Source organism: Crotalus tigris, unplaced genomic scaffold, assembly GCF_016545835.1.
Source record: "Crotalus tigris isolate CLP2741 ecotype Arizona unplaced genomic scaffold, ASM1654583v1 scf7180000024437.13266115, whole genome shotgun sequence".
NCBI lineage: Eukaryota > Metazoa > Chordata > Lepidosauria > Squamata > Viperidae > Crotalus > Crotalus tigris.
In genome coordinates, this window is record NW_024100606.1 from 11114491 (window position 1) to 11133423 (window position 18933).

General features: G+C 35.2%; 1 protein-coding gene and 1 long non-coding RNA gene across 4 annotated transcripts in view; one reads left to right on the forward strand and one right to left on the reverse strand.

Moving 5' to 3' along the window:
- LOC120302794 (tRNA (cytosine(38)-C(5))-methyltransferase-like) overlaps positions 1 to 14925 on the forward strand; it is a 231552-nt gene extending 216627 nt beyond the window's left edge. For 2 of the 3 annotated variants that reach the window (XM_039331729.1, XM_039331730.1), the window contains exons 61-68: positions 1764 to 1972; positions 6197 to 6359; positions 6823 to 7031; positions 8361 to 8517; positions 9018 to 9196; positions 11269 to 11434; positions 11707 to 11942; positions 14694 to 14925. In XM_039331729.1, coding sequence (XP_039187663.1) covers positions 1764 to 1972; positions 6197 to 6359; positions 6823 to 7031; positions 8361 to 8517; positions 9018 to 9196; positions 11269 to 11434; positions 11707 to 11942; positions 14694 to 14801 — 1427 coding nt within the window. In that variant the 3' untranslated portion in view covers positions 14802 to 14925. Of the gene's footprint in view, positions 1 to 1763; positions 1973 to 6196; positions 6360 to 6822; positions 7032 to 8360; positions 8518 to 9017; positions 9197 to 11268; positions 11435 to 11706; positions 11943 to 14693 lie in introns of those variants that run through there. The other variant, XR_005555217.1, reaches the window with a different exon arrangement.
- Positions 9141 to 18919, reverse strand: LOC120302798. Its single transcript, XR_005555221.1, has 2 exons — positions 18682 to 18919; positions 9141 to 9340 (listed from the first exon to the last, which is right to left on the reverse strand). It is a non-coding gene; the product is annotated as an uncharacterized LOC120302798 (long non-coding RNA).
- Between the last annotated feature and the right edge of the window lie 14 nt (positions 18920 to 18933).

Genomic DNA, 18933 nt, shown 5'->3' on the forward strand with positions numbered 1-18933 from the left:
TGTTCTTCCTCTGGCTTAATATTTGATAAATATCATACCATTTTTTTTTTCTTAAATCAAATCTATATTCCGTCTCTGTGATAAAATGAAAAATGCGGCTATGCACTAGTTGCCGAGGCTAAGTTTCACTTTTGTGCCTTATTCAAACTATGGTTTAAAATATGGCTTAGTGCAGTAGTGAACCCAACAATTGCTTGAAATATATCCCTCCCTCAGTTCTATGGTAGAAATAAAATCATTTATAACTTTATTTATTATAGCATATCAGTTATTACAACCAATTATAGTTAGTCTCTTAATGTGATTTAACAACTTCAAAGTGATTTGGATTATGCAAAAACAAAGAGCTCATAAGTATACTTATTTTAATACGAATGTATAATTTTAAGAGGTTGAAGTCCTATAGTCTTGCTGATTCATGATAATCAAACCATATTCATTTAGATTCCTGCATAGAAATGTTAATAGTTTAATTTGCAACAGCTCTATTGACAAATCGGAGGAATTTACAGGAATTATAGTCCAAAACAAAGAAACAGCTCCTCCTACTGTTGAAAAGAAGAGAGGAATTGTTTTGGAAGATTGAAACTGTACTCAAAATTCAATATATTTTTCTATTTATTATTCATGAATTCTGGTTTATTTGGCTAAGGGATCTCATGCGGAATGCCAGTTACCTCACTTCATGTAATAAGGAAATATTCAGAGTATAATAAGGAAATACCTATTGTGTTTACTTTTAACACTAATACATTCCGTGACTGCTATGAAAAAAATTCTATTTTCTACTATTTTCTGTTCTCTCTTTGTGTCTTTCTGTATTACTGCACAGAAGAACCATTCACCCATCCTTTTGTTAGCAGAAAAAATTATCAGCATGAAATGTGTTGTCTCTGTTGCCTGGTCATATACTACCTGTATTGCATTTATTCCCAATCCCTGTCAGCACCATGACTTTTGTCAAAGTTAATGGATGAGAAAACTTAACAGATTTTATTCCCTTGAGACTGTTCCTGGATGCTGTCAAAATAAAAAACTCTTTTAATATCAAAACAGCCAAAGGTAACTTAAGGCTGTCTTGGACCAGGGATGAGATGGCTTATGAGCAACATCATGGGAACGATGAAAAATGATATATTTGGGTAATGATTAGATTCAAAGGGAAAAGAATTTGACCATAATTGTCAGTCATTTACCAAAATTTTAAGAAAATCCTATATATATAAAGTTGTCCAAGAATAGTCTAGTCATACAGATTATTTAAAATAAATTCAGAACAAAAATAGTACAACATAACAGCTTAAGAAAATAAACAGTAGCCTGATGGATTGGACCTCAGCCCATCTAGGCCAGCAGTCTTTTCTCAAGTAGCCTATCAACTGCACAAGGAAGCCCACTAATCTCACAACAGACAGCCTTCAGTATCAGTCACGCTGCAGTCAATGCTAATAGTAATACTACCATTTTTTTTTCTTCCTCCACACATTAACATATGGCAATGTTCATGAATGTCATTTGGTTGTTTTTGGCTTGGCATTCAACCAATTTAAGAACTGTTACGCAACCTGTAGTTTAGTATGATCTGTAAACCAAAACACTGTGTAAAAAGTGTGCTTTGTAGAAAAGCAATGTTTCCATGCTAAATGTTACCAATAAGCATAAAGTTACATGAGGTGCATGAAACAGAAAGTAATGATAAAAGTAAAATATCATTTAATGTAGCAGTATCAAACATTACTAAATAATCATTTGGTTTTTAACAGGACCTCAGCAAGGTTGTGGTGGCTACTTGACAAATGCAAGTTATAACTTTGGCTCTCCAGACTCTGACAAGGATGGGAAATATGATAAAGATGTAGAATGTGTGTGGGTTTTAGCTGCACCTATAAACAAATTGATCAACTTCACCTTTAACACTTTTGAACTAGAAGCAGCAACATCTTTTCAAAATTGCCAATATGATTATGTCAAGGTAAGATTATCCATATATCAGGTATACAAACTATTCTATTTTTCTCTTCATTCCACAGCATATTTTAAGAATACAGAGAATCTATGAGTTACAAATAAATCTTTAAAAAATGCTCTAAAATGACAAGAGAAAAACTGAATTCAAGGGCAGCAAACTAACAAGGAATTGCTAAGTGAATGCAAATGCCTCTTTATGAAATCAAAATAAAATTGATTCAGCTGGGTGTATATATACTGGCTTATATCATGTTATAAGATATGAATATGCTACAGGTAGTCCTCAATTTACAACAGTTCACTTAGTCACCAAAGTTACAACGGCACTAAAAAAAGTGACTTATGATCATATTTCACACTTATGACCATTGCAACATCCCCTTGGTCACATTCAGATGCGTGGCAACTGACTCACATTTATGACCGTTGCAGTGTCCTGAGTCATGTGATCACTTTTTTTTATTGAAAAAATTTTTAAATTTTACAAAACAAATCCCCTCCCCAGACCCCCTCACCCTCCCTTACCCTCCCCCACTTCCCCAAACCTCCCAAACCCTCCCCCAACCTTCCCAGAGTTGAGTACAGGCTTAATTAAAATTTTCCAGAAAAAGAAAAGAAAAACTTGAAACACATATAAATCCTAAACAAATCTGGATACCTTAAATTAAATACTCTAAACATTTTCTAATATGCTTATAATGTTATCCATCATTCTACATAAACTCCTTCCAAAACACAAATTTAAACATTACTTTGTTTAAACATCTATACCTACAATATAAAATCTAATATAAATCATAGGCAAATCTGAATACATTTAATTAAACAAATTATACTCCCTCCAAAGCACAAATTTAAACATTACTTAAAACTTAAAGCATTAAAATCCCCTTATACGCATTAAAATCTTACCAATAACAAATTCCATCTTAAAAATAATAATAATTAAAAAAACCCCAAACATTGAACACATTATAATATACTCCAAACCTTTTCATATCATACTTATATTATTATCCATCATTCTTTATAAACTCCCTCCAAAACACAACTTTAAACATTACTTAAAACTTAAAACATTAAAATTCCCTTATACACATTTAAATCTTTACCGATAATAAATTCCATCCACAATAGACACATTAAACATTTAAATCTTTACCAATAGTAAGTTCCATCCACAAAAAACACAGTCCTTATCAGTCTCGATTGTCCATGTAAAATTTTCATTCAGTCTCCATCCTTATCAGTCTCTCTTATCCATAAGGCTCGAAAGAAATGCTTTGAGATCTGCCCTTAAAGGTTGCTCCGAAATTATAAATCCTGACTCTCCCGCCGGCTCAGAAGCCAATACATGTGAAGATTCCTTAAACTCCTTCTTCTGTTGGTCTTTTTCTTTACTATTATATGTTGCACAAGTTGTCCTCCGCCCCTTCCTCTCAGCTTGTTGAAGCCCCTCAGACTGAGATTTCCCATTTTCCATTTCTTCAGACAGCAATTTTACCCTTGAGGGTTGCTCCCGAATCTTTATAAGTCTTGCTTCTCCCGCAGGTTTAGAAACCAATAGATGTGAGGCTTCCTTAATATGTTGCACAAGTTATCTTCTGCTCCTCTATCTGAACTTGTTGAGGCCCCTCAAGCTGAGGTTCCCCAATTTTCATAAGTATAGGCTCTTCAGGGTATAATTCTACATTCTTTTCTTCCAAGGCTTTAAACTTAGTAGATGGCGATGAACATACCCCCAGGACCGAAGTATAAAAATCTTTTGCTTGAAAAACAGTATTAAGTCTATAACATATCCCCAGGTAATTCACCACCATTCCAATCGGAACATCCCATCTGAACGAGATTCGTCTCTTTTTAAGTTCATCTGCTAAAAAAGCAAACTCCTTTCTTCTTCTTAAAATTTTAGATGGGATCTCCTTTAAAATTATAACGTCTTGTAAGGCAATTTGAAATCTCTTTTTATAAAAAGCTTGTATAATTTCATTGCGCAGGGATCTTTTCCCAAAGTAAATTACCACATCTCTTGGCAAATTCTTTTGCACTGCCACCACAGAATTAACTCTAAATAATTTTTCAATTTCACTAAGTATTTCCTCTTTTTCTTTATTCAAAATCACAGCAAAGTCCTTTGCAACCATCTCTTTCAGATCTCCTTGCAAAGACTCTCTCAAGCCTCTGATTCTTAAGGCGTATTCCATTTGTCCATATTGAAGCATAAGAATCTCATTTTCCATTTCTTTTTCCATACTTTCAAATTTTTCCTTCATCAATTCCACTTTTTCTGCTACCTCTTCCACATGGGAATTCAGCTTTTCAAAAACAGAGGCAACTCCTTTTAAAGCCAAAACTATATCTTGCCTCAAAATCTTATTATTTTCCTCTAAAATCTCTTTCATTTCTGCCCTAATTTGAGATATAACATTTCCCATCATATCTTGCAGATCCTTCACCATTATTGGCTGAGCCAAGGAAGAAGGTGAGGCTATTGATTTAGGAGCTGTAGGAATCCCTGGACACTTTGGAGCCATCTTAAAAAAAAATCTTTACTCCTTCTTGAGAATTACAAAAATTAAACAAAAGAAAAAGAGAGATTAAATCCCAAAAAAAATTTCAAAAAATCCTTCAAAAGGAGGTCATTATAGCAAAAAAAAAAAAAAAAAAATACTAAACACTTTGGGGCCACAAAAATTAAACAAAAGAAAAAGAAAGATTAACTCCAGAAAAAAAAAATCAATAAATCCTTCAAAGGGAGATCATTATAATAAAAAAGGGAGAAAAAAAGGAAAGAAAAGGAATTAAATAAAAAGAAATCCATTCCATTTTTTTAAAAAATACAAGAAACAAAACAGAAAAGTTAAACAAAAATAATAATGCCTGTAAGATCCAAAAAAACTGATCGCTATCTTATTTTCCCTTTCAGCAAGAAAAAAAAATCATTAAAAAGAAAAAGAAAGGGAAAGGAAAACACCAGGAAGCCTGCCTTTAAAAGTAAACAAAAATAATAATGCTTCTAAAATCCAAAAAAGCCGATCGCCATTTTATTTTCACTTTCATAAAAAAAAAAAGAAGAATAAAACATCAATTCCAATCATTAAAAAGAAAAGAAAAGAGAAAGGGAAAGAAAAACACCAAAAAACCTACCGATCACCATTCTAACTTCCCAAAAGGAAAAATAATAAAAAAAACGCCGGAAAGTCTGCCGATCGCCATTTTACTTTCCCTTTCAGCAAAAAGTAAAAAGAGGGAATATAAACGTAAAAATAAATCTTTAAACTAAAAATCCATATAAAGTCAAAGAAAGTAAAAGCTAATCCTCCAGTCAACTCTGTCCGCTTCTAAAAAACTCACCAGATCTCTTTAAACGCGGAGGTGGTTGCAACGGCTTGTTTTGTCCCTAAGGACAAAAGCAGCAGGGAAGCGGAGACAGTCTGAACTCCGTGGGAGCACTCTTTTCACCCCCCAAAAAATATTGGGGGTGTATAAGAGGCTCTACCACTATTCAGACAACCCTCTTCCCCGCCCCTTTGCCCGGGAGGGGGATTTTGAACCGCCAAACAGCTGGTGTCCGCTGTTCATAGCGATTCATTACACTTACCCAGGAGGACGGCTACAAAGTAGCCGCCATCGCTGTGCAGATCCACCGGAAGCCTCATGTGATCACTTTTTGTGACCTTCTGACAAGTAAAGTCAATGGGGAAGCACTTTGACTTTGATGCACTTAACAATCATATTACTAACTTAACAACTGTAGTGATTCGCTTAACAAATGTGGCAACAAAAGTTGTAAAATGGGGCAAAACTCGCTTAACAAATTTCCCACTTAGCAACATAAATTTTGGGCTCAATTGGGGTCATAAGTTGAAGACTACCTGTATTATGCTTGAATATCTAGTTCTCATACCATCTCTTTAGAGTTGTGGAGGCAATCTTAGGTTAATAAATCCTAGTTTTCATTACATTTTAATCAGAAAATAGAACAAGGGTCCTTAGTTATCTGTATTTTTTATTTATTAACCTATATTTCAAGGCAGCAAATAAAATATAGAAGTTATTTTCAAATCCTGATATAAGAAACTTGTAATAGTTTCCTGACTTAGATCAAACAGGGCATTTAATCTATTCCTATTACATCAAAAATAGATGATTTATCCCTATTCATTGAGCCAGTTTTATTTTAATGATGCCATAGAAGCCTAATTTTATGTATTTCTGTTGTCTTTAGTTATATGATGGCAGTAATGAAGATGCCAATTTAGTTGGAACCTTCTGTGGCTCCAGTCGTCCACCTTATTTTCTTTCCACTAACAATTTCTTGACTGTTAAGTTTGTCAGTGATACACTGTTAGAAAGAGCAGGTTTCACTGCTACCTATACTACTGTAGATAGTAAGTAATTTTAAATTTCTTCTGAAATGGTTTTTTGAATAAATGATTGGTTGTTTAATTTGAATAATATAACCAGAGAGTCTAAAAGTGAGCAATTAAGAAACTTAAACAGAAAAAAAAATCCATCTTCTCTGCTGAGTCTTTTCAAAGGTATATCTGAGTGAAGAACAGTAATTGTAAAATGCTTAAAATTCTTGGATATAATTTTGGTGTGGCTTTTAGAATTTTCTATGTAACAGTGATTATTCCATTTTATAGCTTCTTTCTTTTTCTTTCTCTCCTTTCTTCCTTACTATTTTAGTCAAGTCCTTTACACTGAGTATATCTAGTGAGTTTTATTAGTTTGTACATATTGTACTTCCAAAACAATTACTTTGCTGTTACATTATAAACTTCTAAATTACAGTACTATACTTACCAACTTGCAGAATCAATTAAGTTGTTATGTTGTTGCTTCTCATAGGACTTTGTGGGGGTTTCTATAATGCCACTGTTGCCATACACACTGCATCATCCCCCTATTTTCCAAATGCATATCCACCGCTTACATTCTGCAAATGGATAATTGATGCCCCTTCTAAGCAACAGGTCAAGCTAGCAGTGCTGAAATTCCACCTTCAGCCCAGCCAAGATTGCTCTCAGAACTATCTAGAGTTCCAGGATTCACCATCAGTAAGTCAGTCTTAATACCATGATTGCTAGAAATATATTATTTCATGGATTGAAAAGTTAATAAAAAGAAATCAAAGGTTTTTCTGTGAGTCTTGCCGGACTCTAGGGCACTGTGCTCATCCTTGTTTCTTGGCTGATGGAAATAATGTCATCCAAAAACAATTTCCATGATCATGTTGCCAGTATGGCTATATACAAAGGCACACAGAACACTGCTACCTTCCCACCAAAGTGATACCTATTTATCTACTTGCATTTGCATGCTTTTCGAACTGCTATGTGGGCAGGAGCTGGGGCAAGTAATGGGAGCTGGCTCCATTGCAGAGAACTTGGGTCTCAAACCCAAGCTGTCTTCAGCTCTCCAGCTGACAACTTCAGTGTCTTTAACCACTGAGCCATTGTGCCCCCAAAATATAATATATTTTTACCTTTATATTAAACTTTAATATAAAGGTAAAAATATGTTCAAGTTAAACTTGTGCCTCAGTGATTTCATGGAATGCAGATCTGCAGTTTCTCAATGATAGTAGAAGCAACGTGATTCAGAGGGAAATAGAATATTCTGTAGTTCTCAGAGAACAGTCCATTATTGGATCAATGACTTTTTCACATCCCTATAAAGTGGATCTTTTAAGAAGTGATATTTGTCAGAGCCATAGTAAAAAGGTGGAAAATTTAAACACTCCTTCCCAAGACTATTCATTTGTGTTCAAATGCTTTCTCTTTACCTCTAGTTTGGCAGTGGTAATATGGGAAAAAAGATGCAAAGATTTGGTGGGGTTCTTTCTAAACCTATAAAAAATATACAAAGAATTCTGCCAAGACAACAAGAAGTGCTTATCACTATCAAGTCTGGGAGAAATAATGACACGAATAAGGATTTTATCACAGAAATTTAAGTATTAGAAAAGGTAGAGGAAAAAATGGGTTTAATTTTTGTTAATGTTCGTGAGCAATCTAGTGCTAGAAAAACTAATTTGTCCATGGCTATGCACTTGATGGGTTCAATTTTACTTTAGTGACTTATTATACAGTTTAGTGGGAGACTGGCAAAGTCCCATAATATCTTGAGAGAAAAAAGATTGGGTGATTTCAGCCTAAAATTAAAAAAAAAACAAAAAAAAAACTAAAATAGGATGATAGAATTCTAGCGAGTTCAAACTTTGCTTTATCTTTTGTGCCTGACAGATTTTGTGAAAGCACTCTGTCATGTTCCCGAAGAACAAAAATAAAAATTACTGTAACAATAGAGGGCAATTTGAATTGGATTCTATTGAACCCTTTTATAAAGTTTCATCACTTTACATTTGTACTTCTGTCATATTTCAGGGAATTCAAGAGCATATTGATCGTGTCCATCGATTCTGCGCTTCTGATAACTTTACGGTCCTAGATTTTTATTCTTACAGGCAAACTGCCACTGTAATTTTTAAATCTGATGTTTATATGCTTAATAATGGATTCCAATTCACCTATCAAGCTTCAGGTAAAATTGCCATACTGTTTCTTACAGGCATTAGGTTTCATTAGCACAGAATTATAGGAGAAAACATTTGTCTGACATAAAATATGAAAATCTAAAACAAGGGGAAGAAAAAAAGCTAGATAAAAATCCTGATCTTGTTCCCTTGATCTCAAGAATCTCACAAGCATAAACACCCATGCAACAAGCATCTTTAATTTCAAGATGCTTGCAATGATAACATTTCATACATACATCTTTTCACAAAGTTGCTTTAAGCTGGCCTTGGTTAATGGCATCGTTCTTTTCATTTAATAGCCATAACATGGCACTACAAAAATGAAGAGTTTAAAGATGTGAATGTACTTTTGAATTATATATCATATATATAGTGTGGAAGCTGGAATAGGAATGAATTAAAATCTAATTTTGAAGAGTGGTATATAAACTTTAAAAATATTTTTAAAAAATGAAAATGGAACATATTAAAAATAAAGAAATGTTTGTTCTGTATCCTATTTTAGGTTGCAACAGAGAATATAATCAGCCATTTGGTTATTTGAAAAGTCCTGGCTGGCCTGACCGATATCCACACAACTCAGATTGCACAATTATTCTACGATCCCCAATAAATCATATGATCTCTCTCTTTTTCAGTTCCTTTAATTTAGAGGACCTTGCATGTCAATATGATTACTTAGAGGTATGAGGAATATTTGCACCGTAAAGAACTGCCAATAATATGATTCTTGTCCCACTATTTTCTGATCTTCTCTTCTTATCTTCATGTGCTTTACTGAGTTCTCTAGAGCATTTGTTTCTTGCACTTGTTTTTGTCAGCATTTTCCTGAAGAATAAAGAGGGAGAAAGAGAGAGAGAAAGTTACAGTCAAACTTTCATAAGTTTATTGATATATAATTTATACTGGGAGTTGACATTATGGTACATGTGAGTTATCTACAGAGTGACCGCAGCCACCCAACATTGTTCTTTAAAAAAAAAAAGCTAAATGATCTCTCTAAAAAAACCTCTAAATATCTTTCATTATCTTGCACAAGATGTCATCAAATTTCAAGCAACAATGCTATTATGCAACAATATCTCACACCTGGCAAGATTGCTGAGCCACCACAGGATAAATCGGTTCTGTTGTTGATCTTGAGATTGGAAGCAACTTTGATGTGACTTTTATTTTTGTACTACCACCAAGCCCAGCCCTACTTTGGCCAAAGTAGATGTAGTACACTAAATTGCATTTATGGCCTTAATAGTGTAAAAGCACACTGCAAGCAAAAGGAGCATGGTCCAGATTGATGAATTTTACCAACACTTTTTTTAATTGGCCCTACCTAAACCTAGGGCACAGGTCGGCAACCTGCGGCTCCGGAGCTGCATGCGGCTCTTTGAGCCTTCCCCTGTGACTCCCAGCCTCCTCTGCCATTTGCAGAGAGAGACAGAGACAGAGAGAGGCACTTGCGCTTCCCTGCTTCTCTGTCTCTGTGTTTATGTGTGTGTTTGTGTTTATGTGTGTGTATGTTTAAAAGAGAGTGGACTCATGGTGTTCTCCGAGGAGATGAAAATCTTTTTGAGCGTGGCTCCTCCCTTTGCTGCATCTCTGCAGGAAGCAGGAAGGGCAGGAGAGAGCTAGCTAGCCCAGCTATACTGACTCAGGAATTCTGGGAATTGAAGTCCATGAGTCATAAAAGAGCCAAGGTTGCCTATCCCTGAGCTTGTTGGAGAACAGCTTGAAGCCAGTTTGCCAGGTGAGCAGAAGATCGGAGAGAAGGAGAGGAGGGGAGAAAGAGAGAGAAAGAGAGAGAGAAGGAAGGAGAGAGAGAGAGAAGGAAGGAGAGAGAGAGAGAGGAAAGAGAGAGTGGGGGAAGAGGACTGGTAGACCAAGGGCAGAAAGAAAGAGAGGGAGAGAGAGGGAGGGAGAGAGACACAGAGAGAGACCCTTTTGATATCTAAAATGAAGATAACACTGCATATATCCTTTTTTACCTTTATGATATATATGTGTGTGTGTGTGTGTGTGTGTGTGTGTGTGTGTGTGTGTGTGTAAATATATATAAATATATAAAAAGTAAAAAAGGATATATGCAGTGTTATCTTCCTTTTAGATATCAAAAAGGTTTTGCGGCTCCCAGTGTTTTGTTTTTGGTGGGAAACGGGACCAAGTGGCTCTTTGAGTGTTTTGGGTTGCCTACTCCTGACCTAGGAGTTGCCACTCATATATTAACTACCAGAATTGCCCCCACTCTAATTCTGTCTTGAATCAAGGAATTAACCTACTATTGGGAGAAAAAAGATTTCATTGCAACATACAATGGAATCCTTTTTCTGTTCACAGCAAATGCTGGTCCTAGATTCAAATTAGCATTACTATTGGAAGCAGAAAGTTACAATCTTCTGCCTTCCACATTTGATCTCAATTTAAATTAGGTTATTCATACAGTTGCTAATTCTTTGAACAATATCCCACCAAGTCATGCTCTAGGAGAGAGATGAAGCCAGAGTGGTTCTTAGGGCCTCTTGATACATAAAAAAAAAAATTCAGAATAATCTTGCTTATCAAGATAAGAGTTTATCAAGTGATAAACACTTCTAATAAAATTACTGTACAAATTTTAAAATAGGGTGAAGGAGTTTGATTAAGTAGTGAGATTTGTTCAATCAGTCAAAACTTGGCAAATCAAAAAATTTGAATCAATTGAGAAAGTCTTACTGATTACCATCTCAGTGTTACTAACAGAATCTTTGTATATTCTTTTAAAGGTCAGAAATGGTAGTGATATAAACTCACCACTGCTTGGCAAATACTGTGGAAATACTTTACCCAATCCTATATTTCCTAAAAACCATGTTATATATCTACACTTCAAAAGCGATCACCTACTTTCCCATGAAGGATATGAAATTACTTGGACTTCATCTTCAGCTGGTACCAAAAATGTTTTTTAAGTTTTGTCAATCAAACAATTAATAAATTAACCCACCAACCAATTTGGCTGCCACTTAAACTTGTTGGGGCAGCTTACAAACTAAACGCAAATCAGAAACAACTGGCAATAATTATTTGAGACTTAAAGTAAAACATAATCTGCAAAATATTAAAATGACATCCACAGGGAAGATATATAATTCTCCAAATCTAGACTAGAATGGGCCTTTTCATGAAATTCAAAGAACAATTAATCTTTTCTCTGTTCCTAGCCTGTGGTGGTATCTTATATGGCGAGTCTGGTTCAGTTGCCAGTCCAGAATACCCAGTTTCTTACCAGAATCAAACTGACTGTGAATGGATAATTAAAGCTCCACAAGGAAGGATTGTTACTGTTAATTTTGCTTACATCAACATTGATGATCCAGGCGACTGTACTAGTAATTACTTGAAACTCTATAATGGACCAGACAGCAGTTATCCATCAATTGGACCATACTGCGGATTGGTAGGTTTTTCTTTTTCGGAATTTCTAGTGAAAGCTAGTTTGGTAAAGTAGTTATGGTATCAGACCAAGAGTTCTGGTCCTGCCTTAGGCACAGAGCCAATTGGGTTACCTTTGTTAGACCTTTATTAGAACACCTAGTATTACAATGCAAATATTGAAAGAACAATGGAAAAGCTAAATATGTAAGAGTATGGTGAAACTGTAATTTCCTTTATTCTTTATATAAGTTATAAAGAACCTGTAACAAAATAATATTTTCAAAATATTAAAGTGTCATAATTCATGATTCAGAAATGTCAACAATTCGGTCTCAGAGTGACATGTCTTCCATGCTAGAAGTCATGCTTTAAACCAAAGTGGATCTCTGAGACATCTCACTAAGCAGTACAACAATACATGTTTATTCACATCTAAGACCTTTTGCATATTATTTAGCCTGCTCCTTTGAAAGTCTTTTATTACTATGGCTTAACTCACACCAAATAGATAAACATCATTCTAAAATAACAAAGGAATCTAAATAATCATAACACTCATTTTTAGTTGTATTTTAGTTTAGTTTATCTTTAAAAAAACACCCTAAAATAAGTTGTAACATTTTTTTTTAAGAGTTTGGGTTCAACATATTGGAAAAAGTTACCAAAGGGTGGCATAAACTTTTGTGTTACAGACCCTGTCCTTGCATATCTATTTACCTTGAGTGATTCCATATGTACTGGCTTAGTTTTGGATTGATAGATTTGAATTCAATTGATGCTTAATTTGGAGAAGAAAAATAAATAAACCAGAGGGTGCATTTATCTTTTACTCATTTCTCTCTTTTAATTAAAGTGGTTCCATCTCTTCTCAGGTAGAACCAAACATATCCACACAATTGCAATATTTGAAAAACACTCATGTAAATCATAGGTTTTGTAGTGACATCTAGTGGAAATTTTGCCAAAATTATTTTAGAATGAATTTTCATTGTGCTCGATCTTATTCATAGCTATTGCAGTTTTAAAACTTTATGATTTATGATTTAGTGATCCCTGATCCACCTAATTGTGGCTTACTCAACAATCCCTGGTAAAACTATGGTTTTGCAATTTTGAAGGTATACTTTGTTAAATATTGCAGGATTTTATTTTAAGGCTTTATTTTCTATTAGCAGCAGCATTTATAGAAACTTGCCACTTGCATCAGAATGACAAAAGAAGTGTTGTGAAATGCTGCAAACTGTGGCCCTTTAGTATCTCTGTACAACAGACATGTCAAACACAAGGCCCGGGGGCTGGATGCGGCCCGCAAAGTGGTTTCATGTGGCCTGCGAAGCCATCCTGGAAACAGTGAGGGAACGGCCCCTGCTGCCTTGGCCCTGGCTGGCCAGAAGCCAATGTACAGTTTTATGGTGGCCATCTATGCTGAAATGCATTCAGTCTTAGCTCCACAAGGCCATTTGGAAACAGCAAGGAACCAGCCCCTGCTGTGTCGGCCCTGCCTCCTGGGTGCATGCTGGGGAGGTATCACTCTTGGTGAGGAATGAAGAAATGGACCATGCCTTGGTGCTTGCCCCGGTCCCACCCCCTTCTGCCAGACACTCTTAGATCTGTCCCACTCCTGCCCAGGTCCCCACAGGCACCCTTGATGCAAATGATGTAGAGCTGGCCATGCCCACCCAGTAGGCCACACCACTACATCCACACCCACCTAGTAGGCTGCACCCACCCCGGCCACACCCACTCGCCCCACCTGAGGGCAACCACAATGCTGATGCGGCCTTCAATGAAATTGAGTTTGATACCCCTGCTGTACAACATTACAAAAGGAGAATTATTTCACCATGACCTTGCTTTCACTATTCTGTCCCCACCTACTGTATATCTAGATGTTGTTGCACATTAAATATGAGAGATGATTTAACAAAGCTTAGCTTTTAGTGCTTTTTAAAGCAGCCTTGACTTACTTTAAATAATTTTAAAATATGCTTTACCTTAAATCAGTGTTGAGTTAAAGATCTGGTAAAGCATAAATGTTTATCTATAATATTTTGACTAAACACAACTGCTATAACTATTGCTAAGCCATACATCACAGTTACAAACAACCAGATAAATTCACACATGAACCACATCCAACCCCCCAAAATATCAGTTTGTAATGAATGAACCTATATCCTAGACCAGGCGTCATCAAGCTGCAGCTTATGGGCCACATGTGGCCTTAGACAGCTAGTAATGCAGCCCAAGATTGTAAATTTTTAACGTGATTTATATATAGTATCTATATTTTTTATGCGGCCTAGGACAATTCCTCTTCACTCAGTGCAGCTCAGGTAAGGCAAAACCCACCCCAAGGACTATTTAACAAATTGTAATAAAAGCATAACATAGCTTAATATAATGTAGAAAGTGTGCTATTTATTAACTGATAGCAGCTTTCTGGGTTCTAAGATTGTTCTCTTTAAGTCTTATGTACAAATATTAGAGTTTTTTTACTTTACAAATATAGTTCATCAATTAAGTAGAAATAGCAGAACTCTCAAGGTTGGGCCCAAGTTCTATTTTCTTTCTCCTATCTCTCCTATCCATCTGAATACTGAACAGAGCTGAAAAAGGTTTCTGTAGCACATGTTGACTATGCTTGAAATTTAGAAGAATCACAAACTTTCTGCTATGGAATCCATTTAAGTAATTATTGAAATAGCCTTGGATTAAAACCATAAAAAAACGTGATCGGAAATAATTTGTTTAAATATTTTCTCATTTTTAGGATACAAATATTGCTCCATTTACAGCCATGTCAAATCAAGTATTCCTCAAATTCCATGCAGATTATGTAACTCACCCATCAGGATTTAGACTGACCTGGACTAGCTGACATAATTCTCTCACGGAAAACACTCAGCACTTTCTGTTCTGAAGAGACTTCCCAGAATACAAACTTCTTGGTGTTAGTAATAAAATTATTTGAAAACAATAAAATTGATACTTGTTAAGAATCATTTCAAAGAAATGCATATATCTTATTTTTCCTTAGAAAATGCCATCAAGTAAAAGAGATGCTTTGAAGCAAATTGTTCTCTAATAAAGCTTTTCTATATGTACTTAAATAACGCTGGGGAAAAAGTAATTAAAATCATGATTTAAAGTCAGACCACAAGTACAAGCACAATTTACATTTAGATTAGCTCAGGATCACCAGAGGCTTTCTAGGTGTCAACATAGAGTGACCTTGAAAAACTGGAGCACTGAAAAACGGAAAACCTAATCCTAGGCTGTATGTGGAGACCATTAGGAAATCTTAAGGACTCTTGGCTAAACTGGAAAAAGAAATTAGAAAAAAGTAAAATAAATTACTTATTGCTATTGAGAAAGTATTAATCGCAACAGATTTGAGTAACATTAGGTTGGAGGAAACTGGTTAAAACATTGATAAGACACAGATTTATATAACTTGTGACTCTCAAGGCACATATCTAAACTACCCATTGATTTCTGATTACATTCCTATTTTGTTTTTCTAATACAATATTTCTAATAAGGAAGTATATTCTTATAAGATAGCATTATGACTATTTTAGGTTAGTTATACAACTGAACTATACAATTATATAGATAGGTCTGAAATAGCTCAAAGTACAGATGAATAAAATTCTTTAAAAAAAATTAGTTTATATACTGCAAATCATGTGTTGTATAACAATGATAGCACCAAGAAAGGCTCTACCTTTCTTGGCCTTTGAAGCAATACAAGTTTTTCTTCTGTTCCCATGGAATGAGCTTCTGTTTCAGTATCTGAATTAAATAATTTTATTGGAGGTTATCCAACAATTACTTCAGCTCAACTAAAGGCATAGATATTCACTGTCAGACGTATTACTTTGTTCTTCTGTAAACATCCCATATCCATGCAATAAAAGTATCTCATGTCTTAAATTTTCTTTATTTCCAAAATATTTTCTATATGAACACATCTAATCAAATGCTCCCTGGTCTCGTAGAACAAATTAAGAGTTCTCTGAAACATACTTAAAAATAATTAGTTGAGTACTATTGAACAATGAGGCAGTTAACAGTGAGATAAATAGAACGGAAGAGTGACATATACCAACTGCTACCTGTTCCTTGAATAGGAGCCTTGAGTCTAGGATGCTTTTGCCATTGTCACTATACTGAATATCCAACTCCAGTATCCTTCTGTTTTGCTATTGTCCCATATAGAGACCTGTGGGCACCCGGGATCATCTTCACATTTTAGTCACCCTTTGCTGGAAATTTATACCTACTATACAATCATGGCTTTGCTTATCCCTCTCGGATATATTCTCCTGCCATACTACAGGGTTTTGGGGCAGGACACCTCCTCCATTGACCTAGGCACTAGTACTTTCTGATTAACATTACCTTGGGTGTTATATTATAAATACCAAAAATGTGAAATGCTACATTTTCCAGTGTCCTATTATTTGTTGTTTTAAAGCTGGTAGTTGTGAGCTAGAAATTACTCACATGACACATAACATCAAAGAGTTATACTTTGTTTTTATTATTAGTTGCTGAAAGCTCACAAGTTTGGAACAAATGTTTAAAGATTAAGTCCCAGTAACTTATTGAGTTAAGTTTTAAGAAAATGAATAATTGTAGAATCAGGCAATAAGTAATCATTTGGCAGCTTACAGTATTCATTTACTTTTATAATACACATTTGGACACTAGAAGTGATCATTTCGCCATTGTATTTTTGCACCAGATGCCACGGCAGTACAGTACATTTTTCTTAATTATGTCTGTCAGTGCTTGAATCAGTTTTTTTACATGCATAGCTATTAGATGAAAGCCTCAAATGTTACTTTCATGTTCCAGTATTTAAAAAGATCTTTTATTCAACTAAAACGTAAAACATAAAGCTAGAAATTATGATTGTTCCTAAACAATACATTAGCAATTTTTTTAAAGTTCACTAATTAAATGAATTGTGTTTTGCAGCAGCACTTTGAAATAAAGTCCTCTGCCCTACAAATCAAATTATCATAGAAGCAAGTGAATGCCAGTAAGAAATTATTTTCATACAAGCTTGCTTTTTCAAAGAAATACCTATGCTTAAGTTGAATGTAATATGTAAGTAATAGAGTGTGCAGTTTACATTCTGCCTTGCATAAATCAGCTGAAAGCATAATTAATACTAGAACTAATTATGTAGATCTTCACTTATAAAAGGAAGTCCTGACTTAGCAATCTTTTAGAATGTTTGAGTATCAACAAGCATATGAAAAGGAGGTTAGATGGAGAGAGATGAAAAAGAAATACAAATATCATCTGGAGACCAAAAACATGTTTTGAAACTATCCCTACTAATTTTTTTTAAGAAATTCAGTTTTCTTAAAATAAGAGAAGTTTAAAATAATAAAGCATAGGGTAAACGGGGGACAGTTCTCACAAATGAACAATTAAGGGAGCAGTTTCAGAAAAGACTGCTCAATCTTGGGAAAGAGGAAAGAATGAGAAAGAAACCCAACATAACCTCATATTGATCTATTTGAGCAAAATGGAATAACAAGATACTCTGATAGGTTTTCAAGTTTCTGTTATACCTATAACAATAAAACATTCCTGAAATCCCGGTAGCTCCTTTGTCTTGATCTTGCCTGCTGAAAGGACTGACAATGAAGAACAGAAAAAAAATAGCCACAATTTAAGAACAGTGCCATATCATTTTGGCTGGCAGCCTATGCTAAGCATCCCAGAACAAGTAGCAGTGATAACATTAGCATCCCACTTTTAGTTTCCTTATCTTTCCTAGCATTATCCCCACAAAAGCACTGTGACATAATTGGGATAATTTTGATAGGCCACAAATCACCCAATAGCTAATCCTCCTTCTGTTATGTATTCAAGATGGACAGTGATTAATATTTATGTGTTAATTACATGTAGGGGTCAGGTCTATACATATGTTGTACATAATATGTTTAAATGTGTGTAATGTATGTTTACACTTTGAGAGCAAGCAACTAAATTTAATTTTTAATGTGTGCCATTGTGCCCACAGTAAAAAAATGACAATAAAGATTATCTCAGCAGCTCCCAAACTTTTATATGCCCCGCACCCCTAGAAACCTTCTGATATATTCTCACACCCCTTACAAAAGTTCAAAGTAACTGCAACAAATTATGCATATACACTATAATTTTGAAAACCCAAGTTTTTGCACCCCCTGCAATATCATCTTGCACCCCTGGTTGGGAGCCTCTGATCGTTCTATCCATCTATCTATCTTTCACAACAGAGTAAGTCTACACCATCATGCTACCTTTCACAACTCGCATGGAGAGCCACTGAATATAAACGTTTCATTTCTGAGAAGACAAAAATAGGGTTATATTGTTAATTGACTTGAAGTTATAACCGTGTGGCTCATTTTTATATAGATGATAGCAAGCTAGATAAAATCCAAAACAGAATATAAAGCTGCAAGAAAACTCAACTTTCAACAAAAGGCTTAGATATGAATCTTTTTAAATACAAAGTCTATTCTTAATTTTAGGATATCTGTTTTATATCATCAACACGCATATACTAACCCAGTATTCCTCAATCTTGGCAGTTTGAAAACTAGCCTATTTTCCTAGCGTCAGCAGAAACGAAGTACAATAAGTGTTAGTGTAAGAAAGAGACCATGTTCAATCTGATTGCACTGCCACTTGCACATGTAAACTACCGCCTCCCACGAGCCAATCTTTTTCAGTTCGCCCCATACCGCAGAATAAATTTGCAGGGACTTCCAACAGCAGAACAAACGGCGCTCGGGTCTTCAACTTATTCGCCCGCTTTTGAGATCTTCCCACCAATAGCAATCGTACAAAAGTATAGGTACTTTGGGATTGGGTAGCCGCCGGCCGCATTTTCTGAGAGACGGGAGGGCCTTTCTCTCTCCCAGGCAATTCGCCTTACTTGGAGCGGAGCGTGTCCGACTCTCTCGAACCCCCTCCTTTTCGGGCGCTGGATATTG